Raw genomic sequence first — 27,009 nt, forward strand, 5'->3', positions numbered from 1 at the left:
GAGATTGACATTAGTGAGCAAATTGCACTGTGCAGCTGGAAAGAGGGAGCTCATGTTTCTGCCATTATTTTCTTCAATTGGACTGATATACACATTGCAAAAATATTCCTGAACTAAGTCACTTTATGAATCTTGAGAACAATGGACCTGTTTTTTTTAGGCTCAAAGCACTGTGTGTATGCCAGCAAGATGTTGTAACTATTGGAAGGGATAAAATTTAAATTAGTCTGACATGAAAGCTATTTGGCTAAAAGTACCAAAATGGGATTAAGCCTGGCAACTGGCATGTAAACGCAAGGGGAAAAAAGCCGGAATTTTATGAATTGTTTTCTTTCTCTGCTCCTTCTGAACAGACAAACCCTCCTGCGACCAAGAGAGGCAAGCAGCTTTGGAGGAAACTCACCAGTACCCGAGAGATGGCATCTTCATTCCAGAGTGTGCTGGTGCAGGGCTCTACAAGCCAGTGCAGTGCCACCAGTCGACTGGGTACTGCTGGTGCGTCTTGGTGGACATTGGACGCCCCATTCCTGGGACCTCCACCAGGTAAGTGCACATTATCTTTGGAGGTGATGGAGAGGGATGCCAGGTGAGTAAAACTGAGCTGGAGTAAGTCTTGTCTAGGTGGCTCCAGTACTGTGCAAAAGTCATGTGAGTGATGATAAACCTAATTCTGATATGGGTCTCTGTCATGGACTGAGAGAGGGAAGGGGACTGTGAGAGGATTTGGAAAAAGGGAAAGTAGAAGGGAGGGAGTGGGAAGCACCAGAGAGGCATTCTGTTTTGATCAATAACCCAATTGTTTGGAATCAGGTGACCTTGCTTGGTGTCTCGGGGCTGGGTGAGTCTGCACCCATGCCACAACCTTGCCCCAGCAATCCTTCTCTCCCACCTGTCCCACACCTCTCCTGTGGCACTCCACCCTTGCCATTCCCAACATCCTTTGCTCCCACCAGATTTACAAACTCGCTCTCTGCTCCATGTTGACAAATGCAGTACTGTGCGGAAGTCTTAGGCACCCTAGAATTGTGGTATTTTTACAAATAAAACCTTGACCTCCTGAGGTATTAACTTAAGCTCAAACTATGAAATCTAGGTAAAGGAAGTTTGCAAGCTTGTATGTAAACCCCTGCTGTATCTCTGCCATGTGACGTGAAAGTGATGTTTGAATCATTTAGGCTGTGTGCATTGCGCTGCAGCGTTAATGTGCTGTTGAGTGAACACTCTCTCCCCTTTGTATGTTGGTAACCATTCCTAATTCTGCCCATACCTGCAAGACACATGGGTGCGTTGGACATTTCTTGGAAACTGACCATGGGTTGTCGCTCAAGGACCTCTCAGTAACTCAATAGTCAGGGGCATCAGCACGGTAGTGTGCTGTAACCTTCTCCAACTGTCAGTGTGGTAATTGTTTTGTACGATTTTGACCTCCATGAGTACTGCCATATCTTAAGAACTTACGAAATAGAACAGTACAGCACAATATAGATCCTTTGGTCCACAATGTTGTGTTGACCCAGACAGACCTGCTCCACCATCAATCTAATCCTTCCCTCCTACATCAGTCAGAACCTTCAGTTTTTTTTTCTTACATCCATGTAACTATCTACAAGTGTTTTAAATGTCCCTGTTGTATCAGCTTCTACCGCCACTCCAGACAGAGAGTGAGGCACCCACCACTCTCCGTGTAAGGAACCTACCTCTACCATCTGCCCTAATCTTACCCCCACTCACCTTAAATAGATATCCTCTGGTATTGGCCATTACTGTCCTGGGTAAGAAGTGCTGGCTGTCAACTTTATCCATGCCTCTCATAGTCTTGTGCTTCTCTTATAATGGTGCGATTAAAAAGGAGCAAATAACCTTTGCAGCACACACAAAATGCTCACTGGCCTGCTGAGTTCCTCCAGCATTTTGGGTGTTTTGCTTTGATTTCCAGCGCTTGCAGATTTTCTCTTGTTTGTAAATACTGGTGTACTTTAAAGGTTACTATTATTGCATAAGACATAATGGTCACCTTGAAACACGTTACAAATTTAGCCTTGTCCACAGCAATCTGTTGTTTACTATGCCAGCCAAGCACCTCTCTAAACCTTCTTAATAACTAGATAAAGTTGCCTTTGATTAGCTGGGCCACACAGACCAGGATAGACAAAGGTTCAACGTTAGCTTCAGTGTGCCCACATTCAGTGAAGAAGGAATTAAACCAGATTAGGGTTCCCAGACAGAAAGAGAGAGAATGCGTATCAGTTTGTGTGTGTGTGTGTGTGTGTGTGTGGTGTGTGTGTGTGTGTATGTGTGTTCGTTCCAGGATTGTGAGTGTATTCACGCATACACTCAGTGGTCACTTTATTAGGTACACCTGTACACCTGCTTGTTAATGCAAATATCTAATTAGCCAGTTGTGATAACAACTCAGTGCATAAACCATGCAGACATGGTCAAGAGGTTCAGTTAATGTCTAGACCAAACATTGGAATGGGGGACTAAGTGTAATCTGAGTGACTTTGACTGTTGGAGTGATTGTCGGTGCCAGATGGGGCGACAGCAGCAGAAGATCATGAACATGCACATTCAGTGGCCACTTTATTGGATACAGGAGGCACCTAATAAAATGGCTGCCCCAGTGTACGTGACTCTGTTTATTCACATTAATGTACATGCTTCACTTGAGAAGCAGTTCTCCTATAAGACTCCAGAAGTGTATCAACAGAGACGCTTCTAGACAGTCTGTCCCATCACACAGACAGAGTCTGTTGTGAACATATTTTCCATGCCAGCCACTGCAGTTTGTTGTATTAAAAGTAAGTGGCGGATGGCACTGGATAGATTGTACTGCTTTGTCACAAAGTAGGCACAGAGCTCAAAGTTTAGATTATACCGAATGAAACCTCGCCCACTCAAACAATACTGAGTATTGAGACCACGCATAAAGTGGAGCTGCTTCATTCTTTCCTGCTGTGATATCTCAGCAGGAGAAGGCTGAAATGCTATTTCAACAGTGGCTAGATGGCCAGTGAGAAAGATGTTTCATTACAAAAGTCTTTTATGAAATGGCATAATTAGAGCCTGGGTGACACACGGGTTTGGAACATTATCCCTTCATCGCTGACAGTTTGGTTTGCCTTTGTCCCAGAACGGAAAATCTTCTCTTGTGGCTCATAATTAGGCTCCAAAGTAAAATATTTGTGGACAGATCATTTGATTTCCCCAGTGGGTATAGTGGATGTTCAAAGTGGAGAGCTGGTGTTACAAAAGGGAAATCCTCTGGTGGAAAAGTTGCAGCTGTTGGGTGGGCAGAGCTGTGAGTGCTTTAGTTCGTACCACCAGCTGAAGCTGACATGAAATTCTACAAAGGGAAAGCAAATTCTTTCCCACCTGAAAGGTGATGCATTTGATCCCAGGTCTGCGTTGGGCTGTGGTAGAGGCTGTAAGTCAAGGGCAGATTGGAAATTGGATTTGAAACTGGTTTGGGAGTAGGCAGTGGGTGATGGTGGAGGGTTGCTTTGTGATTGGAAGCTAATGATAAGTGGTGCACCAAAGGGATCAGTGTGGGACTCTTAATGTTTGTTATAAATATGAATGACTGGGATGTGAAGGCATGGTGTGGTTGGCGTGTATATGGGAAACTGGAACATCTTTTGACTGACCAAGTTTCCTGAGAGTTAGCCTGATTGACAGGTTTTGTTTCCATTGTTTCTGTTCTGGTGGGAAGGACTTAGTAACGAGTCATGTATAGGTGGGAATAACAACCCCCCCACCCCCCATCCCGTGCTTCTCCTCAAGTTTGTGAGTGTGAAGGGGAGTGGAGTGCACTGCATGGGTGGGTTCCAAGCTCTAGCACCTGGATCAGTCCAGTCCCTGCCCGAGTGGGCTGAGGGTCAGTGGAGGCTGAGGAGTCACTTTTGTTGTCCTTGCTCCTTTAACCTTACCTCCCAGAAATGCCTGCCTTTTCTCTGAAGCAAATCTTCTTTGCCTTCAGCTGCCAGGTTTGCTCAAACCAGAGAACCAGCTAATTAGGATAAACCATTAATTCGGAGACTTCTTGTAACATCCATTACATTACCCTGCTTGTAGTATAACTAGTGAAATGAGCTCGAGTTCCAGATTTTTAACGTATCAGATCTATTCTCAACTAGATTAAAGAGAGGAAATAATGTCAAAAAGGGAAACACACATAAAATGCTGGAGGAACTCAGCAGGTCTGGAAACATCTATGGAGGGGAATAAGTACTTAACGTTTTGGGCTGAGACCCTTCATTAGAACTGGAGAGGAGCAGGGAAGAAGCCAGAGTAAGAAGCTGGCAAGTGATGGGTAAGACCAGTGAAGGGGAAGATGAGAGTATGGGGGAGGGGGCAATGAAGTGAGAAGCTAGAAGGTGATAGGTGGAAAAAGTAAAGGGCTGAAGAAGGAGAAATCTGATAGGAGAGGAGAGTGGACCATAGGAGAAAGGGAAGATGGTGACAGGCAGGTGAGGAGAAGTGAAAATAAGATTAAACAGTGGCACTGAAAGTTGGCCTTTGTAACATTGCCAACAAATGAAATCGAGTGATTTAACAATTTAAATTCTCCCTTTCAAGACTGGTGAGGTTAACAATCATCACATCATTAAATGATCAGATTTAACTTCCTGCTTTGAGTTTAATGAGCCTCTTTCAGAATTTCCTATGGAGAACTAGAAGGTTGAGAGCACCTTGTTGAATGTAGAAAGCCGATAATGTTGCAATCAACCTGCAATTGTTGGAAATTCACCCTTTGCAGCATATCTGCTGATTGGTTTTGAGTTTGTTGACTGATTTGGGCCTGTGCTGCATCGTTAACGCAGCACTGCTTTTCCAGCAAGATTCAGCCCAATAAATATATAATGTCTGCTGCTTGAATAAGGCTCCATTCTCTGCAATGACCTCACACTTTAAAGAGACACTATCCCTTTTGATGGTATTAAAAAGCTGAATTTAAACAAAATATAGAAGCTCAAAGTTCCAACTACAGCAGAATTATCCAGAACACATTCCAGCCTTTTGAATGATGTCAAAGTACAGTGGATTCCAGTTAATTGGGACACATTGGGACTCAATTTCAGCCCAATTAAACGGCCGCCCCAAGTTTCATGGAAATGCTTAAAATGGTATAAAAAAAAGACAAAGTAACAAATAATGTGTTTAAATGAACACTACCAATAATACTATACTATAATACTGTAGTAATATAAAAGTTCCTAATAGTTATCAACAGAGGAATTCATCCAGAGAACGTAATGAACAAAATCAGCATTGACACCTAGTGTAGATAATAGACTGCCTTCATAGAATACTTTTGATGATTGCATCCTCCAAATCTTTTCCAAAGTAGCATTCAAAATAGTTGTTGATACCATCAAATTTTTCGTAGTTCCCAACTTGCTGAAGTAGTGAAATCATTTAATTTTCACTCCCGGCTGTTTGTGGCATCTCTTAGCCCGAATGCTTGAAACTGCAGCGAGAAACATAGTTTGGAATTGTCTTGCTGCTTATTTCTCACCAACTATCAGTGATTTAAAAAAAATCACTCTTTTTGAGCACAAACATACGCAACTGACGCTATTTTAAAAACTGTTTGCTCTAAGCGTGGTATAGTGTCTAACGGGTACACAAGTGAACTTGACTGACGCTATTTGGAACCTGCTTGGCAAGCTTCCTGCCCCAATTAAGCAGCACAGTGTCCCAAGTAAATGAAGGGCATCCTGGCAAATTGTTTTTGTTCTTTAAGAGTTATCCCAAATAAGCAACTGTCTTGATTAACCAATGGCCTATTATCCAGAATCCACTGTATTTGCAATAAATTCAGGATGGCAGAAGAACTGGATTTAACAACACAATCATTCTCTTCTGTTTTAGTAACTGTTACCACAGAAGTTGTGTTAAATGCTCAGTGGGGATTGGCAGGCCTTGGTGGTGATGATACTTTTCCTTCATCTGGACAGGCATCGCCTTACTTACAAACCACGACTGTGGAAGAGAGATCTATTCTGTTGAGACCGGCTGAGATTAAACCAGGCCAGAGCCTGATAGATTAACTAGGACTATAAACATAACCTTAAATCAGTACAATGGAAAGTTGGGGGTCAATTTAGGGAAAGGTTAGAGATTTAAAGGAAAGTACCCGGGAAAAAGAACAAAGCAGCAGTGAAAAATATTGTGATACAGGAAGAGACAAGACTGGAAATTACTCGATTAAAGGTTTAATCAACATGGTTTGTGGATTGTGGACTATAATTCACATTTATGATCTGCTCCGGCTTCTGGTTACTCTTTTTTTTGTAGCTAGGACGGGCGATTTTGAATCAGGGTGGCCTGCAGATAAGGAACACTGAGCTGAACTGAAATATGCCTTTTGATTTTGTGTTGTATGTTCTGTGTTTTCACTTTTTTTTAACGCTGTTTGCGCAATTTGTTTTTTTTTACACGTGGGGGTGGAAGGGGGTTTGATTTTTTTTCCTCCTTTGAATGGGTTCCATGGTTTTCTTAGGTTTTGTGGCTATCTATGGGAAACCCAAATCTCAGAGTTGCATACTGCATACATAATTTGATAATGAATGTACTTTGAATCCTTGTATCTTAATGCCATTAAGACATCATTCTATTTCAACTTAATGTTGTTTGTGTAAGCCCATTAGACATTATGTTCTTTATTAGCAATGTTCCCAGAGCAGTGTGATTGGATTTCTGTGAAAAATTCACTGTCAGCTGGCCTGTTGGAAAACTTTAGTAGCTGTCACTTGGCTCAATTTCTTTGAGCTGGGATGCCAATACTTACATTCCACAATATGAACAACACTATTCCATCTCCAGAGGGCTCCGGCTTAAAGAGATCTATGGGACAATAGAGAGTCTCAGAGGGAGTTGGATGAGCTGATGAAGAGCCGTGGGTGCAGAGACGTGCCTTTGTTTAAAGGTGCAGTGCAGACTCTCCTGGGAGACAACCAGGTATTTTCTGGCAGAAGCTGATAAGAGGGTCTTTACAGGGTGTATTACTGCTGGATGACAGCCGATAAATGTCAGCACTTTGGGAAAGGTCGTGTCACGGACAGATATCCACGCCTCCACTTCCAGTTCCTCTAGGCTGAAGGGTGAAGAAAAAACAAATGAGGTCTCCTCCCCTTGAGTGTCCTCCTTAATGCAGGAGAGGGCAGCAGTCTGTGGAATGTGGCAGAGACTATCAACAGCAGCAGGCTGCAGTGATCCTGGGGTCAGGAAGCTGAGAGTAAAGTTGACCCTGGTCTTGATGGGCGAGGCAGTCCAGGCACATCTAAGGTCACAGGCATTGGTCAGGGCAATGAATGCAGGCTGAGGATCGGCCCTTTAAGTTTCAGGGAAAAGGGGTTAGTATAAGCTGTTTTCTTCACAAGTAAAAACAACTTGAGACCAGCAAGTTTGGAGATCATTCTGAAGATGAATTTTTGGCATTGCGCTGTTCACATCATTTTGAGGAGTTTTAATATGCACATAAGCTTCTAGTGTGAAAGAAAATCCTGTAGTCAGCAGTCAGATTTCCCACTGGACATGAGGAGAGCCAGAAATGGGTGCAGTTCTGGTCTACTCAGGCTTAAGATAACTATTTTCTTGGAGCTCAGTAAAGAAAATTCCATGTCAGAATTTAACTGAGATGGTGCATTGGTGAAATAGATCAACTGAAGGAGACGTGTTAAGATTTGAATGTTTCGTATCTGAATAGAAGCAGCATTTGGAACAAAATAGACCAACCAATGAATTGAAAATGAATGAGATGTTTTATTTAACAACACTTGCATTGTTGTGGTTTACATGATGATCAAGGCTGAGAATGAAATAAAAGAACACAAGCAATGAGAAGCAGCAGCAGGCCACTCAGCCCTTCAAACCTACCCCACCGTTCAATGTGATAGAGGTGCCAGTTTCCCATAGCCCTAAATCCTCAGATTTTCGAAAATGTATCCACTTCCTCTTTTAATACTTCCAATCATCCAGGGTAGAGAGTTCCTACTCACCTTAGTTTCAGGTGACTAACTCCTGATTTTGTAACTATGTCCTCATGAGCAAACACTTCAACTTCGACCCTGCCATGGCCCCCTTAGGATCCTATATATCTCAGTAAGTTCACTCCTCATTCTTGTAAACTCACATACCAGAATAGACAATGTCTAGAGAGGACAGACAACTTTTATTTTAATTATTACCAAAATATATTTTATAATTAATATGTATTTGCATAAACCATATATGCTAACACACTAATGTGCCGTCGTGCACAAGACCTGTTCTTCTTAACAAGATTCATGGACATCAGCAGGATAAACATTTAAAGTGAGTGGGGGGGGGCAGAATTTCAAAGGAGATGTGTGGGGTAAATTACTTTTACACAGTGTAGGGTGTGGGCAGTGCACTTCCTAGGGTACTGGTGGAGGCAGATAAAATAGAGGTATTTAAGACTCTGCTACATAGGCACGTGAGTATGCAAAGAATGGAGGGATATGGAGAAGAGAAGGGAATAGTTTAGTTGGGTGTTTAATTAGTTTGGCACCGGGGGCCAAAGGTCCTATTCCTGTGCTGTACAGTTCTGTGTTGTATGTTGGTATTTTATTCTGCACATATTCCATGAGGGTTAAGACCCAGCTCTTCGGTATGCACTGACGGGAAAGCCCTATATTCTAACCTTACCCTGCCTAACCTTTACAGCGACTGTGCCAAGTTTCAAGGTGAAACTCAGCATGTGGTCCTGAACCATACCATATGAGGGCTGGCTTCACTCTATCATGGAGAACCCCGCACACTGGAAGACCAGCCAGTTTTGGGCAGACCACAGTCGATAACCTTCCACCAGCGGGTGACATTGTGCACGCTCTGTGCCCTTTGGGCACTGGCCCTGGAACACAGAAAGACGGAATGGGAGCGAGAGTCGATCCATAGTGGAAGTATTTCTCTTTCCTGATTACCTCTCTCCCCAGATTATTTGAAGGAGAACTCAGTCTGCGGTGTGCAGGTAGTCGATGCTGGCAGTGTGCTCTCCTCCTAACATCTGGTTCTGTTGAAATCAGTGGAGTTGAATACATGGAGTCCTGCAAGCTGATACCCCCTTGAGTATCAGGAAACAGAAACTAAATTTGCCCCCACCATTAAGCCCAGCTGGAGGAACATTTTCTAGAATGTCAATATTTATAGTCAGACCCACAGAGTAAACCCAGTTCTCTCCACTACATCTACAGTACTGTGGAAAAAGCCTTAGGCACATTATATATAGCTTGGGTGCCTAAGACTTTTGCACAGTACTGTTATGATTTTATTTATTGCACTGTAGGTCTACCGCAAATAAGAACAAATTTCCTGACCTATGTGAGTGCTGTTAAACCTGATTCTGATATGGGCCTCTATTGTGGACTGAGACTGAGAAGGGGTCAGGGGGAGAGGGGAATCATGGTTGGGGAAAAGGGGGAGGGAGTGGGAAGTACTGGAGAGGCATTCTGGAATGATCAGTAAACCAACTGTTTGGAATCAAGTGACCTTGCCTGGTGTCTTGGGGCTGGGTGAGTCTGCCCCCACACCACCCCCTGCCCCGGCACTCCTTCTCTGCCCCCCCCGTCCCATCCCCTCCCATGGCGCTCCATCTTTGCCATTCCCAACACCCTTTGGTTCTGCAAAATTTACAAACTCACTCTCTGCTCCATGTTGGCAAATACAGTACTGTGCAAAAGTCTGAGGGACCCTAGCCATATATATGCGCCTTAAACTTTTGCTCAGTACTGCAAGTCTGCTGTCATGTTCCAAATACACAGCAGATAGACTAATCTTCAAACAAAGATCTAATGAAGGTTCTGCATTCATCAGGTGCTGGTGCTTGCAGCACCTCTCCCTTTAATCTCTTCAATCTGTACCTCTCATCATTTTGTATATCCCTGTCAGGTCACCTCTCCATCTCCCGTGCTCCTAACCTTCCCAATATTTCCCCTTCTCTAAAGTCCTCTGATTCCGGCACCAGCACTGTTGAATCTCCTCTGCACTCTCTCCGACATTGCCTCATCCTTCCTATAATCAGGTAATCTGAACTGCACATATTAATGTCCCAGCTTCTACCTTCTGTAACAACGCACACAAAACACTGTAGGAACTCAGCAGGTAAGGTAGCATCCAGGGAAATGAACAAACGGTCGATGTTGCAGGTGAAGACACTTCTCCAGGATTGGAAAGGAAGGGGGAAGTGGCCAGAATGAAAAGGTGGGAGGAGGGGAGGGAGGATAGCTGGAAGGTGATATGTGAAGCCAGGTGGGTGGGAAAGGTAAAGGGCTGGAGAGGAGGGAATATGATAGGAGAGGAGAGTGGATCAAGGAAGAAAGTAGGGGCACCAAGGGAGGTGATAGGCAGGTGAAAAGATGTAAGAGGCCAGAGTAGGGACCTGGCCTGTAAAGGCAAGCATACCTTATGCCTTTTTTACCAACTTACCTACCTGTTTTGCCACTTTCAGGGAACTATGTTCTCGGACTTGGACCCTCCTAGGTCTTTCTGTTCATCTGGCCAACTCTGTTTGATTTCCCAAAATTCTTCACCTTGCACTCGTCAGGATTGCCGTCTGCCAATGTTCTGGCCAGCTTTCCAACTAATGTGCTGTATATCCTGCTGTAGCATTAGGCAACCTTACTTATTGTCTATAATTGCACCTGCCTTCTTGTCACCCACAAACTTACTTACCACACTTTCTACATTCATATCCAGGTTGAAAATGCATATCACAAGACAGCAAGGGCCAATCAATAGACACCCACCCATTGTTCCTCTCCTTTCACCCAGCTACTTTTGGTTCCAATTAGTCATGTGCCTGAGAAATTAGACAGAGAATTGCAACAACGGTCTATCTTTTATACTTGAGGGTTAATCAGTCCTTTACTAAACCAGGGCACGATGTGAAAGCAGAAGCTGTACAGGGCTGTGAGGATTAGGTGAAAATATTATTTGCTTCCCTGCTGTTTGCTTGTGTCTCCCGAGTGCACAGTTTTTTGTGTCTATTTAAGCAATGTTTCCCAATTGAAACCCGCTGCAAATGAAAAATTATTTTGCAGCCCACTGGTGTGATTAATCTGGTCAGATGTTGTTACAGGTGCCAAAACACTTTGTTCACCCTGATGTCACTTTGCTTTGGGATAACACTGGGGCCCCACAGGAGTCAGTCAAAGTTCATGAGGTGTGAGGTCAGCGCGGTGCACTAAGTGATTTTGCAGTTTCGTTTGGTCACAGTGGCTTTGTATTACTGCTTTGTACAAGGATCGGCTAATACCAATTGAGAACAAACATTCTTGCAGCAGCCGAATTGCAGGTGGCCTGGGTTACAGTGGTGCTGTGTTTGGTTTGTTATTGTCACCGAGGTGCAGTGTAAAGCTTCTGCTTTGCCTGCCATACATCAAGGTAGTTAAAAGTTAAACCTGACTGAAGAGAGAACGACCGGGTTGGGAGGAGTCTTTGATTATGCCAAAGGGAACTTGCGTTTCTCAGAACAAGTGTTACAATTACCTTTGTGGTTTCCTAGTCAAAACAAAAGGACTCAGTAGCATAGATCTGGGGAAACCATAAAAAATAATCCACCTTGAACCACAAGGGGCACGGAAACCAATTCTCATTTGGAATAGCACAGGATTCTGTCATAGTAACAGTCCAAATGATTAAGAAGTATGAGAATTACCAGGGTTTGATGTCGGTAGAGAGGTTAAGTTCCTGTCTTAATATTTCAGAAATCCAAATTTCAAATCTGACACTTTTCCTAATTGTAATTTTAGAAGAAAAACTAATCATTAGTACCAATGAGCATAATGCTCCCAGATTGTTATAAAAACCCATTGGTTTTCATGTCCTTCAGGAGAAGACCTGTTATTTTCTCAGGTGAATGTCGGGTTGAGATTACAATCAGGTGGGTGCTGAGTAGAGAGCCATCTGGAAAGGCTGAGCAGTCTACTCCCACACTTAATTTTGCCTTCACGTTATTCCTGACCTACAGTGGTGTGTTGGCTGTGAGATGCTCTGTCAATCCCTTATGACAAGGCAAAAGCACCCACACCCCACCTTGCTAGTACCCCAAACAATAATTCCTTTTTAAAAACTGTGGATAATCCTGGCAGAGGTGGTCACCCGGGGTTTACTGGAAAGTGAAGACAGATACTAATCTAACTGATTAGGTAATTAGCTGAGAACATCAAAAATTGCAGAAGCTGGAAGTCTGAAATCAAAACAGAAGATGCTGGAAGTGTGCAGAAGATCAGGCATTGTGGAAGGAGATATCGGGTTAATATTTGAGGTCAAACACTCTTGTCAGGACGATTAGGAGGGGGAAAATCAGGAGAGTGCAAGGACATGAGAGGAAAGGACCTGTGGAGGAGAAGAAGGGACGATGAGGGGAGGGCCAGACCAATAATGGTGCTGCTCATTACCAGGTTGGTGTGCGGTGATATGGTTAAATTTATTTGTGGCTGAGATAGGTCTCCACTCTTGTCTTGCTCTGGAGCTGCAGCAGTTTAGCAAACGTGGCCACGCCGTGATCAGATTAGTAATGGATCACACAAGGACTGGCAGCAGGTTTCTGGCGTGCCTTCTCAGTCCTGCCCTTGTTTCTTCCAGATACCAAACGCCTAACTGTGACAGCAATGCCCGGTCCAAGCTCATCGAGGGTGACGATCCATTCAAGGACAAGGAGCTACAAGGTGAGCCATTACTTCATACCTCACCCACACAGCAGGGAGTGATCAGTGTCTATTGCAGGGAAACCACTAGCCTATCTTGCAGTCATTCAGCAGTTATGGATGATTGCCCTGTACAAGTGCAACATGTGATTTGACTAATTGACATTTAATTGGTTACAGATGCTACTCTCCAAAATGGTGATGGTTAATTACAAGAGAATAAGAGCTCTCCACATGAAATATTCCTTCTCTGGCAGTGCTAATGTTTTACAATATATTTTTTAAAATTTTGATCTCTAATGGCATAAAGAATTGATGTATATGATATAGGAACTCAGCTACGAGCTGCTCAGATTCAGAGGCGTGATCCTTGAAACCATATCAGCTTTTGCTCAGTGTGTATCTGGTTGGTACCGATCCAAACAAGTCAAAACAAAATAAGAACTTCCCAGAGCACAGTTGTGAAAGTATAAGCGAATGAAACAACTGTGTCTCTGAGCTTTATCCACAATGAAACTTAATTGCTGCAGAATTTGTTGAATAGGAAGCAATATTGAAAGATTCTATGGAGGTGAGTAGACACAGTCTGGGCAGTACAAAGCTAGTCTGTCAAATGAATTACTTACTTGCAAGAATATTTGAAGCTAAGCAGTTCAATTGTTCCCAGTGAATATACTAAAACCTCAATAGCTTAGGAATGTCTTAAGTCTACCTCCTGCTCTGGTGCGAAATTTTCAGTGAGACTTGAATATCAGGGAGGAGGTGAGCTTTTGCTATTTCTGCAGGTTTAACACACACAGCAGCTTCAAATTTCTCCGAGCCACGAGGCAGACACAATCTGAAGTTAAATGTGCTTAATGTGGTTGAAAATCAATTTTCCCATAGATCATGCTCTATCTAGCCGTGTAATATAAGTATTCTCATTTGCAAGGGCGATCTTAACCATACTCAGAAATTGCCACTCATCAGTTAGCTGCTTAATTACATGGAATTATTTGTCAGCGTCGCCCTGCACAGATGCTGTCTTGCACATGTTCTGCTCTTTGCTATTAAGCTGATCTCCTTTGATCAAGATTTTGATTGTCTTTTCTAATATTTCCTTTTGAGACTATGTGTTCTGTGAGGCATCTGGAGTAACTTACTGCACTTAGGATGCAGGATGTGGTTAGAAATTGGAGCGTGTTGGCTGCGTAGAGCAATAGCAGCACCAGTAACCCTTGTAGCTGTCAGCCTCCTGCTGCAGATTCCCCTTCCCCCTTTGGCTGAAGCTGACTAGTTAATGCTTCTGCCCTTCTGGTATTTTGTAGTCACAGCCTGTCCACCACCTACAAGGCTCAGGTCAGGAGTGTAATGGAAACTCGTCAATCGCCAGGATGAGTGCAGCTCCATCAACACTCAAGAAGCTAGACACCATCCAGTATAAGGCAGTCACCTTGATGGGTACCCCTTCCACAAGCATCCAATTCCTTCACCATCGACGAACAGTTGCAGCGGTGTGTACTATCTACAAGATGCACAGCAACAACACACCAAAGTTCCTCACGCAGCACCTTCCAGACCCATGACCACTACCATCGAGAACAGCAGATACCTGGGAACACCACCACTTGGAAATCCCCTTCCAAGTCACTCACCATCCTGACTTGGAAACATATCGCCGTTCCTTCATTGTCGCTGGGTCAGAATCATGGAATTCCCTCCCTAACAGCACTGTGGGTGTACCTACACCTCAGGGACTGCAGCAGTTCAAAAAAGCAGCTAGTCACCATCACCTCAAGGGCAACTAGGGATGGGCAATAAATGCTGGCCTAGTTGGCAATGCCCACATCCCATAAATGAATAAATATTTTAAAAAAGGTTCAGATGGAATTGCTGAGCTTGGCAGAGTGTGGGTGAGCATTGGGAGACTGGCGTTATTTGGATTACAGAGTGGTGGCGATGGAGCTGTGGCTGCATATGACAGTGTTTGAATGGTGCAGGCTGAGGAGGAGATGGTGTGGGGGAGGGAAGCTACATTTTTCTGCTGGTGGCCAGGTCGTACAACAGATTGGGAGAATTGTGGTGGTGGGAGGTTGAGGCAGGGTTGGGGAGCCAGAGGTTGAAAGTTATTTCCCAACTTACCTGGCCCCGAGCTGCAGTGGGAAGACCTCTTTGTCCCAACAGTGTCCCTTGGCTATTCCCAGGACAATGTGGTCCAGGTTTCTGCTGCAAAGCTCCAAGTGGAGCATTGACCTGAAGCTATGCCCTGATGTAGAATGTGCATTAGAAAAGCAAAGTGACCTACTTTGGGAGCGAGGCAAAAGATAGGTTGAGAAGTACTCATTACTACTTTTCCCATTGCAGAACATTACAGACTCCCTACAGTCTACTGTGTCATTACATAATTTGCTAAAGTGCAACTTTCTGATGTTGCGATGTAGTCACTGGAAGTTCTAACAGAGAGAGGTTTGTTTGTAATGTAATTTCGTGTCCTTTGAGTGCTTCATTCTCAAGCTGTTACTGTTAAATGCACTTTACAGTGGCACAGCACTTTGAAAACATCCCTTTTATTTCAGAGGATGCTGCACTGAGATGAATAAATATTGTTTTGCGCTACTAACCTGGGAGTAATTTCTTGACCCTCCTATTTCTGCTCCAAGTTTGAAATTGCACTGAAGAGCATGAGTTGCAGGAAGTAATTGTTGAGCTGGTTCGTTCAGGCAGGGCCTCTTGTGTCCAATTCAAACAGCTGTGTGCTGCTGGAGACATAGCTTATCGTTTGGGCGAAGCATTAAACTGAGACCCCATGTATCCTTCCTGGTTTGTACCGTGGATCCTCTGTTACCATTTCAGGGAAATTATCATTGGTCTCCTGACCAAAATTAGTCTGTAAACCAATGGATTAACTATCTATTTACTTCATCACTGTTTGTAGGAGCCTGCAATATATTGACTGGTTGACCATACTTGAAAGATAAGAATAGTTCAAATTCAAACACAGCATAGAAATTGGCTCCTTGGCCCAATTTGTCCCTGCTGTCCGAGGTGCCTTTCTATTTCAATCTCATTTGCCTGCATCCCTCTGCACCTTTCCTATCTATGTACATGAAGGGCTTGTAAGTTCTTTGGCATGGGTGAAGTGAATTCCACTCTATTCCAATCTATACCAGATTGAACTAGAAGCATACTAATCCATTTGCCATCCTGATATGTTCTGGCTGTTGGGGAAAGTTGGAAAATGGGACATCTTCAAGCAAAAAAATTTACTGACTGGATTGTGCTTTCACAGATGGCCAAGTTACTATCCGGATAACAATAGTATGACTAACAACAATCCCTTGAAAATTCTATTTCACATCAATTATTAACAGCAGGCATAAATTGTTACCATAAACGTAAGCATTCCTTACAGTCTAATAACTAGTTGACTTAATGCCCACAGCACCAAGTGTCCCCTCAAAAGAAAATTCTTCTTAAAGTCTGAAGATGCATTTAATATCTGTATTTGTTTGGTTGAATTAGAACTGTAGATTTAATGGTACGTTGTGTAGCTTTTGGCAACTGTCTCTTCAGTTTCTTGACAAAATGCCCATGCTGGATGGGACAGGCTCCACCACGTTTAAAAGCATTTGATGATTAGTTGTTTTAAGGTTGCCCGTGGTTTTTAAGACTTGCTCCAGCCAGCCATGGAGTGAGAAATCCTGAACTGTTCCCATTTGCCAAAGATCAGAACTGGGGAAACAATAATTGCTCCAGACTGAATTCCGCAATCACATTGAATGCTGGCCAAGCTCAGACACTTCAGAACAATGGCAAGGGTCAGCCTGAGTGTGTCTGTCCTAGCTGCACTGAACTTGCTGCTTTTCCCATCAATGTGGATTGTGGATGAGTACTTTGGAACTTGCTTCCATACTCAAGATGGCAAAGTCTTGACTGGTGCCCTGTTCACCAGACATTTATAGTTTTTACTGAATTTTATTTTGCTGCTGCTACCTCCCATTTGTATTCCAGTCATGTATGTTATGTTTTGTAACTTCAAAACAGAAAAATAATTGAAAGGAAAAGCACAGAGCTGGGGATGACTCATGTCCAGTGAGGTATGCATTTATGACATGGCGTGATGACGTACGCCATTCATGTACTTTTACATATAACCCATAATGGCGGCTGGTGGCGCAGTGACATCAGCGCCGGACTCTGGAACGGAGGTTCCCGGGTTGGAATCCAGTCGGCCGTTCCAGAGTACGCTTTCCATCTGTGCCGGGTTGAGTGTTGAGCTCACCACTCAACCTCATAAAATAAAGAAAAAAGAGTGCAAAATGTCGGTGCGAGGAGTGGCGCCCCACACAGCCTTCCGATCCACGCCTTGTATGGCATGAAAATGCCTGACGCTGGCCTCTCAGGCCTGAGTCAACGTCGTCATCATCATCAGCATCATAATGAATTATGTACACAACAAAGAATGTTTAATCAAACAATATATCTACAATATTACTTGAATATTACTGAAATGTTAAATGCACAAACATGGGTATCATCTTCTTTTCCTTTTTTTTCTGGGACACAGAGTTAAATACGATGGAGGATATAGTCTAGCTCTGTCATAAGGGAGAGATTACCAGGTGGACAGGGATAAAGATTCAAGGATATGCTCAGAGCGCCTCTGGGGGAAGTTGTAATGTTCCTGCTGGCTCCTGGGCCTTGTCCACTCACAGTGGAGATTGAGTGTCCATGATGGTATTCAGGAGATCCGGTGGAGGGGGAGCATTGGGACCATGCAGGTGTATAAGCAGAGGGAGGAGTGCACTTTCTTGCACTCCCACCCTGGAAAGCACTACTGTCCTGTCTGTGATAAGAGTTTGTGGTTCCCATGTCAAAGTTCAAAATACATACATGTTACCATATACAATCCTGAGATTCATTTTCTTGCAGGCATACTCAATAAGTCCACAATAGGGTAATAACCATAAATATAACCCATGAAAGACCACCGCAACTTGGGCCTTCAGCCGGTGTGCAAAAGGAGGCAAACTATGCAAATACAAAAAGAAAGACAAAATAAATAAGTGGGCAATAAATACTGAGTAAACATGAGATGAAGAGTCATTGAAATTGAGTCCATAGATTGTGGGAACATTTCAATGATGGGGCAAGTGATGTTGAGTGAAGTTATCCCCTTTGGTTCAAGTGTCAATAAAGAGCATCCTGATGTATGCATCTTTGCTGTCCAGACGTTCCAGGATTGAGTGAAAAGCCAATGAAATGATACCTGCGGTGGACCTGTTGTTCCAGAAGGCAAATTAGAGCAGATCCGAGATGCTTCTCAGACAGGGCTCAATATGTTTCATCACCAACCTTCAAAACGCTTCATTGGCCACCTCATGACCCACAAAACCCGAATGAAAGCGACGCCTCACCCCCCTCCCCCGATCCTGAGTGCCTGAGAAGAAGCGTTGCATCTTCCATCATGGGCCTTAACTTGTGATCACAGAATGTCCATAATACCTCATTCCTTTTTAACATCCTATCTTTATAAACTTCCTGAATGACCATGAGCCACTTATGATTAGGATATGCACAGTTGCTGTGGAATTTGCAACATCGATAAAGGCAAGTATCTTATTCAACTGTATGAGATAGTTATATTTGTGAAATGAAGCAGGTTTATTGTTTGCAAAGTAGTTCCCTTCATGGTCTTGAAGGCTAAAGAGCAATTTTATATCTGAAGAGTTTCAGGAAGATGTGGAACATGGAGTTAACCCCTTCAGCCCAGCTCATCCATGCTGGCCAAGGTGCCTACATCCACTAAAACCCATTTGCCTGTTTTTCACCCATAACCTGCTGAACCTTTCCTATCCATGTACTTGTCTGAATATTGTTCAAGTGTTGTAATTGTACTTTCGTTCATCACCTCTTTTGGCAGATTGCCTGTTTACCCATCGCTCTCAATATGGAAAATTGTGACCCTCAGATCCCCTTAAATCTTTCCCTTCTCATCTTAAACCAGCATGCAGTTATAGACTGCCTTACCCTGAAGAAAAGACTTTATGGGTTTATACAATTAAGAGGAGAAAGTACCTTGTCTATGCCCCTCATGACTGTATAAACCTTTAAGAGGTCTCCTCTCTGTCTCCTTTGCTTAAGGGAAAGCAGTCCCAGCCTATGCAATCTCTCCCTGTTACTCAAACCCTCCAGTCCAGGCAATGATTAGGGCGGCACGGTAGCATAACAGTATTACATCGCTTGTGACCCGGGTTCATCTCCAAATCAAGTCAAGTCAAGTCAAGTTTATTGTCATTTCAACCATAAGCTGCTGGTACAGTACACAGTAAAAACAAAACAATGTTTCTCCAGGACCATGGTGCTACATGAAACAACACAAAACTACACTGGACTATGTGAGACAACACTAAACTACACTAGACTACGTGAAACAACACTAAACTACACTACACTATCTGAGACAGCACGAGGCTACACTACTCTATGCAAAACAACATTAAAAACTACACTAGACTACAGACCTGCACAGGACTACATAAAGTGCACAAAACAGTGCAGGACAGTACAATAATTAATAAACAAGACAATAGGCACATTAGAGGGCAAATTACAATATAATAATAAATGACATAGATGTCAGTCTAGACTCTGGGTATTGAGGAGTCTGATGACTTGGGGGAAGAAACTGTTGCACAGTCTGGTCGTGAGAGCCCAAGTGCTTCAGGACCTTTTGCCAGATGGCGGGAGGGAGAAGAGTTTGTATGAGGGGTGCGTGGGGTCCTTCACAATACCGTTAACTTTGCGGATTCAGTGTGTGGTGTAAATGTCTGTAATAGTGGGAGGAGAGACCCCGATGTTCTCAGCTGACCTCACTATCCGCTGCAGGGTCTTGCGATCCGAGACGGTGCAATTCCCAAACCAGGCGGTCATGCAGCTGCTCAGGATGCTCTCAATACAACCTCTTTAGAATGTGGTGAGAATGGGGGGTGGGAGATGGACTTTTCTCAGCCTTGGCAGCAAGTAGAGACGCTGCTGGGCTTTCTTGGCTATGGAGCTGGTGTTGAGGGACCAGGTGAGATTCTCCACCAGGTGAACACCAAGAAATTTGGTCTGTTAACGATCTCTACGGAGGAGTCGTCAATGTTCAGTGGAGAGTGGTCGCTCTGTGCTCTCCCGAAGTCAACAACCATCTCTTTTGTTTTGCTCACATTCGGAGACGGGTTGTTGGTTCTGCACCACCGTTGTCTGTAAGGAGTTTGTATGTTCTTCACACTATCGCGCAGCTTTCTTCTAGTGCTCCAGTTTCCTCCTGCATTCCAAAGAAGTACAGGTTAGTAGGTTAATCGGTCGCATGAGTGTAACTGGGCATTGTAGGCTCATTGGGCAGGTAGAGCCTGTTACTGTGTTGTATCTCTAAATAAATAAACAATCAAATAATTCTGTGAATCTTTTCGGGACCCTCTCAGCTGAATCACGCCGTACTTGTAGTGTGGTGACCAGAACCACATACAATAGTTGTGTCTTTGATCAATACAAAATTGTAATAGCCAGAGAAAAACTCAAAGTAACAAATGCAAGACGATGGAGGAACTCCTAGAGAGGTGGCATCTATAGAAATGAGTAAAGAGTCGATGTTTTGGGCCAAGACCCTTCATCAGCACCAGAAAGGTAGGGGAAAACGCCAGAATAAAACCATATAACAATTACAGCATGGAAACAGGCCATCTCGGCCCTTCTAGTCCGTGCCGGACTCTTACTCTCACTTAGTCCCACCGACCTGCATTCAGCCCATAACCTTCCATTCCTTTCTGTCCATATATCTATCCAATTTAACTTTAAACGAGAACATTGAACCTGCCTCAACCATTTCTGCTGGAAGCTCGTTCCACACAGCTACCACTCTCTGAGTAAAGAAGTTCCCCCTCAAGTTACCCCTAAACTTTTGCCCTTTAACTCTTAACTCATGTCCTCTTGTTTGAATTTCCCCCACTCTCAATGGAAAAAGCCTATCCATGTCAACTCTATCTATCCCCCTCTCAATTTTAAGTACCTCTATTAAGTCCCCTCTCAACCTTCTACGCTCCAAAGAATAAAGACCCAACTTGTTCAAGGGTGGGGGGGGGTGGAGATGAAGTAAGAATCTTGGAGGTGATAGGTGGAGAACGCAAATGACTGGAGAAGAAGGAATCTGATAGGAGATGAGAGTGGACCATGGGAGAAAGGGAAGGAGGGGCACCACAGGGAGGCGATAGTTAGGTGAGGAGAAGAGACAAGAGACCAGAGTGGGGAAATGAAGAAGAGGGGAGGGGGAGGGGTAATATCACTGGGAGAAATTGATGTTCATGCCATCAGGTTGGAGGCTAACTGGAAGGAATAGGAGGTGTTGCTTCTTCACGCCTCATTGTGGCAGAGGAGGCCATGGACTGACATTTCATAATGGGAATGGGCATAGGGTTTAAAATTGTTAAAAGATTAGTAGGGAGGGATGAATGAACAAGGGAATCAGGGAGTCATGGGGGGGGGTGAGGGGAAGTGGTCCCCGCTGAAAACAGAGTTGGGGGAGACGTAAAGATGTGTTTGGTGGTAGACGTTGCAGAGAATGATGTGTTGGATGCAGGGGTTCGTGGGGTGGTAGGTGAGGACAAGAGGAACTCTGTCTCCATTAAGGCAGCAGGAAGACAGGGTGAGTGAAGACGTTCGGGAAATGGAGGAGATGCAGGTCAATGTAGCATCCAGTGGTGGAGGAAGAGAAACACTGTTCTTTGAAGGAGGAGGACATTGCTGATATCCTGGAAAGGAAAGCTCCATCCTGGGAACAGATGCGAGAGAGATGAAATGATTGAGAAAAGGGTATAGAATTTTATAGGAGATAGGATGGGAAGAGGTATGGCTAAAAACCAATAATGTTGTTTCTGTGTAGCGGAGGATGTAGGCTAAAGCAGAAAGAAGTAAGTGATGGGGATTTAACTTGCTTACGAGCTCAGTAACATTAACTAATGTGATCTAGGCTTGCACTGTGTGGAAGGAAGAGCAATGGGACATCTCTGGCAACTTGTGCCATGCTGATTCCAAATCCGTGCTGCAAGCAATCTGGAAGGTCCACAGTTTAGTTTGAGGAATTCAGTTGGCCTTGTTTACCTTGTGTATTTGCCCATGTGGAATGTTTCTCACTGATAGATGAAAATAAAACTGTCTTTTCATATAAACTCAGTTATAGGTCTCTCAATTTGGAAAGATTTTCTCAGTTTGTGATTCCTGGCCAGCTATGGTTCGTGGAATCTAGTATTGAGTGCTAAATGTGATAAAGATTTGTTGCTTTTTTTAAAAGATGTTTTCGTGTTACTCTTTGACCTGTTTACTGTCAATGATTCTTAGCAATGTGATTTTTACACCAGGGTGGATAAAGTTTTCTAAGGCTAGAAACCGAGAACTTGAAAAAGGCATTTGGGGATAATCTAATATGAAGATTGAGGGCAGAAGCCCAAGAGAGAGACCAGTTCAAGAACATTTTGAGTCAAGGTATGGAACTGGTCAGAGGTCAAGACCAGTGCTGCTGCCTCTGATTGGAAAAGCCCTGCCCTTTGCTGGAATTGCCAATCCTCTTGGAGTGACCTGCCCCTTGGCAGACTACCTGGGAGAGCACTCTTAGGAACAGTGTACTCCTGATGACCAGTGAAAAATGTCAATGTCAGTAGCTAACAGCACTCTATACAGTAAAATAAGATTATCAAATTGGTTTATTTAGAAACAAAAATACACAAATATTTTAAATAAGGAAATGTAATGAAGATTTGCATGTAAAATACAAGGTACCATGTTGTCCCCATGCAACCTGGAAAACTGCAAAAAAAGAGGAATCAGATAGCTGATCAGCCATATTTTGATCTGTCAGATTACTACTTATGATACTTGTCGAGTATTATCATGGGAATAAGCTGTAGATTCATGGGTTAATGAGGGCAGTTGAAGAGAGAGAAAACAAAAGATTGTGAAGCAGTAGGAAATGCCCATCAGGTCAAACGGTGCCAATGGGGAGATGAAAAACTGAGGCAATTATCAGAGATTAATGACGTAGAGTCAAATTGCCCAGTTTTAATACTAACAGAAATTGAGTTATCTAAGGCTTTGGAATTTGACAATGTGTTTGGAAGGATGCAACATACCAAGATGGGAGATGAGGCCTGTTCTTCAAGCTTGCTTTGGGCCTGGAGACCTGCACTGAGAGGCTGGAGTGGCGAGAGAACTGAGAAGTGGAAGACAACCACCGTGATGCCCCTCAGACTGAATGCAGGCGGCTTGTCCAGGGTAGGGAGGACCATGTTGTGAGTAGCATGGTTGCAGTACATCAGACTAGAGGAAATCATTGCTTCACTGAGAAGGACCTTTTGGGTGCTGGGAAGGGAAGAGGTGAAAGAACAAGTTTTACGTATGATTTTAGCACCTGCAGATTTTTAAAATTGATTTTCATCCTGCTGGCGCATGCTTGTCCAACCTTATTACAATTTATTGCTTTAATAGCTTCTTACAGTTTCTTATTTGGTCCGTACCAGCAGAAGGACTAAAACTAGGGTCCCCTTTTGTTTAATCAGCTTATGTACTTCAATTTGGGATAAGCTTCAACAGCATGAACCAAAGTGCTGCCAGAACTCAACAAAGTTCCAGTGGTGAAATCCAACATGTGTTTTAAAGTTAAGATTACTTTTTAGACAGGGCCACAAAAAGTTACTTTTTTTTTTGCCTTTGGTGAGTAGGTGCTGTTATACTAGAGACTAACAAAGTGTTCATGAAGTTGAATCTGTATGCAGTATAAATGATAAAGATGGATTGATCTACAGAATACTAGAAGATGCGAGATTCTTTCCTGGTGTTGAGATTTCATTTCCCTTGTGCTTGGCTGTTACTCTTTGAATGATTTGCTGAGTGCAGGAAAGCTAAGTTGATATTCCATTTATTCCTCCTAATAACACTATGTGTCTCTGTACAGTGCTTTACAGCACTGTCTGTTTCTTGACAGCCTCCCAACCCCAGACTCTGCAACTGCATGCTTCAGTATCTCTAAGCTGACAAGGGTAGCTTTGCCCAGAACCCACCCTCTGTCAGCTTTTTTTCTGATCTTGGTTGGTTGCTTCCTTTGCTGACATACCACGCCATGTTTTCCCATTCTGGGACCCAACCCTTCCTCTCCCCCACTTCCCCTGTGTACTCTCTCACAACACCAAAGCACCAGCCCCTTTAGCATCAACCCCACAGTGACAGAAAAATGAGGAAACATAGAAAATAGGTGCAGGAGTAGGCCATTCAGCCCTTCGAGCCTTAACCGCCATTCAGTATGATCATGGCTGATCATCCAACTCAGAACCCTGTACCAGCCTTCCCTCCATACCCCCTGATCCCTTTAGCCACAAGGAGAGAAACACAAGGCAGGAGCAACTGGAAAAGACAGTTGGAGACCAGATGTAAAGAGGAAATCTGAAGAGATATCTTAAAAGATTGGCCTAGCTGATGGCAAGAAATGGAGATAAGGAGAATACAGCATATTCTCATTTCATCAGGATGTAGGAGACCTTTTGACTAATAAAATGTATGCTGGCTCATCTATCGTCTAGCTCATCTACTGCTTTCTCCCATATTTCTCTGTAACGTATTCTCTCAAATGCTCACGAACTTTTCATCCACCTACATCAGAGCCAATTAACCTACTGATTTGCACACCTTTCGGGTTCGTGTTGTAATTGGAACACTTGGTGAAAACCACACTGTACAGGGAGAACATGTCAACTGCACACAGATGGCACTGGAGGTCAGGGTTGAGCCCACGGTGTCGCCATGGGAATGGGGAAAGATTGAGAGGTTATAGGTTGAGCGGTTGGTGTAATGCAGACTCTCCACAAGGAATCAAGGAGAGAGACTGAAATCCAGAACTCAGTGGCAGCTGGATAAAATGCAAGCAGTAAATTGTGAAGATGACACAAGCAAGCACGAGAAAAAAACAGTTTGACACTCTGCATCAGACCACGTGAGATCCTTTATTATGTAAAGAAAGGCTCACACCTGGCTTCTATCCATTACACTCCAGGTGTAACACTTGCAAACAAACAAAAAACCTCTGGTTTTGTGATGGATTCTTCTTCATCAGAGCCAAGAAATCTACAGTTACATTGCCCTTTGCCTGACCTCAGGATTTCTGAGCAGCAGTTGCTTATCTGGTTGTGTTGGTTCAGATCAGCTTTCCACAGGAATGACTAGAAGGGAGTGCACTGGGCTAGATTAACAGCCAATCATTAGTATTATGCATGATATTTATTATTTATTTATTATTATCATCATTTCTTTCTTTTTATATTTGCACAGTTTGACTTTTGCACACTGGTTGAACACCCAAGTTGGTGCAGTCTTCCATTGATGCTATTGTGGTTATTATTCTATTATGGATTTATTGTGTATACCTGCAAGAAAATGAATCACAGGATTTTATATGGTGACATAAATTTACTTTAAACTTTGACCCATCAATCACTTGTGGGAGATGTATTATTTTAAAAGAAAATATGAATACCTCATTATCCAAATGCAATTTGATGGAAGCAGTAGAAAAAAAGTGTGTCCATTAGCCCAGTCACTCCTACTTCCCGTCGGGGGCCCTGCTCACAGTGTTGTCTCTGGCAGGAATCACAGTTCCCTCTTACTTCCCCCACTGCTTGACGCAGTGTCCCCTGTTATTCCTTCTCCATGGTGGAGGGAACTGACTAGGCTGAAGGTTTTGCATTCAGCCAGAATATTCTCCTGTAACTGTTTAAGCTATCATGGCTTCTAAGCAATTCACAGGCTGTATTGACATCAAATATTTTATGGTTTGTAGAAAATTAGCCTCCCACTAGCAAAACGTAAATTTTGGGAAATTAATCATGAAGATAAATCCTTTGAAGTGGAAAGGAATAATTGTTCAACTCTTGTAATATTTGAGTGAGAATCAAATCACAAAGGAATAAATATTAATGAAGCAGCAACATAAAGTGAAGGATCAGTGATTTACTAATAGAAAGCAGCAACAGAGGCTATAGAAATTGTTTAGAGAAATTCTAAAACAATTTGTCTTTATGCAGCGCCTTAACTCCAGGAAATGGTAGCATATTTCTTTGCATGGATGGTCTGAAACGAGATTTGACGTCTGAGCTTGGAAGAAGATATTTAGGCAAATGACTAAATATTTGATGATAGAGGTTTTAGGGTGCATTTAAAAGGAAGGTAGGTAAAAGGTAGAGACTTTGACCTATTCAAAAGGCCAATCTACTTAGTTGTGCTTCCCTGTTCTTTTCTCAATTTGTTCAAGTTTCTGTCCAATTCCATTTACCTGCAAGTATATAAATCTGGTGTAGGTGTAGGCTACTGTCAGCCTGTTTTACCCTTTAATAGGGTAATGGCTAATCTGATTGACATTAACTCGTCATCCCTGCCTACCCTGCTAACCTCTCACTTCCTTGTTTACCATTAATCTGTTTAATAAGGACGTCCAGAGGCTCTGCTTTCATTGTCCTTTGAGGAAAGGTATTCCAAAATTTCAGAACCCTTAAGGGAAAAAAAAATCACCTTTTATGTCATAAATGAATGACCCCTTAATTTTATACAGTGACCCACATTTCTAGATTCTGCAACTAGAGCAAGTATTCTCTACATACTCATCCTCAATAACTTTTATGTTTTCATCATTGTTCTAAGCTGCAGTGAGTGCAGTGCTAGGCTGCCCAACCTTTCCTCGTGATTCAAACCCATGTGTTCCAGGTAGTTTGAAATGTGCTATTGTCTGTACATTTATTATCGCAGCAGAGTGTGCTTTTCAAATCCTAACCTGTGTTGCATAAAATCTTTCTTCAAGAAACCTTTTAAAACTCTTTTGTCAATCAGGACCCATGACCAGTTCTGAAACATTAACATCCTCTTCTCCCTCACAAAACATTCTGTTACAAGGTAGGAGGTCAGTCAGCTGATCAAGTCTGTACTCGCAGATTAATCCCATCAGTCCCATTCATCCACTTATTTCTCCGTTGTCTATTCTAAAGACTGATTTATACTTCGGCGTCGAATCAATGCCGTACCTACGGCGTTGCCGCGAACCCTATGCAGAGCCTACGCGGATCCCTACGCTATAGCCTGATGTGCACCTCTCCCAAAATGTAACTACACGTCACGGCAACGCAGACCGCAATAACTGTGATTGATCCGCTTGGTAGCATCGCATTTCCTCCTACGCTGCAATAGCTTCCCATTGGGCGACTGAAGGGCCGGGAAGGAACTCTGGCTGCAATGCTTTCCATAAAGCTTTACAGACCTCCAAAATTATGGAGGACACATTTCACTT

General features: G+C 43.3%; 1 protein-coding gene across 3 annotated transcripts in view; it reads left to right on the top strand.

The window, feature by feature from the left end:
• The window catches only part of smoc1 (SPARC related modular calcium binding 1), a 248,922-nt gene that overhangs the window by 122,513 nt on the left and 99,400 nt on the right, over positions 1–27,009 (top strand). For all 3 annotated transcript variants that reach the window (XM_063052100.1, XM_063052091.1, XM_063052109.1), the window contains exons 8-9: positions 354–543; positions 12,610–12,692. In XM_063052100.1, the coding sequence (XP_062908170.1) occupies positions 354–543; positions 12,610–12,692 (273 nt within the window). The remainder of the gene's footprint in view (positions 1–353; positions 544–12,609; positions 12,693–27,009) is intronic.

The sequence above is a fragment of the Mobula hypostoma genome, chromosome 1 (genome assembly GCF_963921235.1).
Source record: "Mobula hypostoma chromosome 1, sMobHyp1.1, whole genome shotgun sequence".
Classification (NCBI taxonomy): Eukaryota; Metazoa; Chordata; class Chondrichthyes; order Myliobatiformes; family Myliobatidae; genus Mobula; species Mobula hypostoma.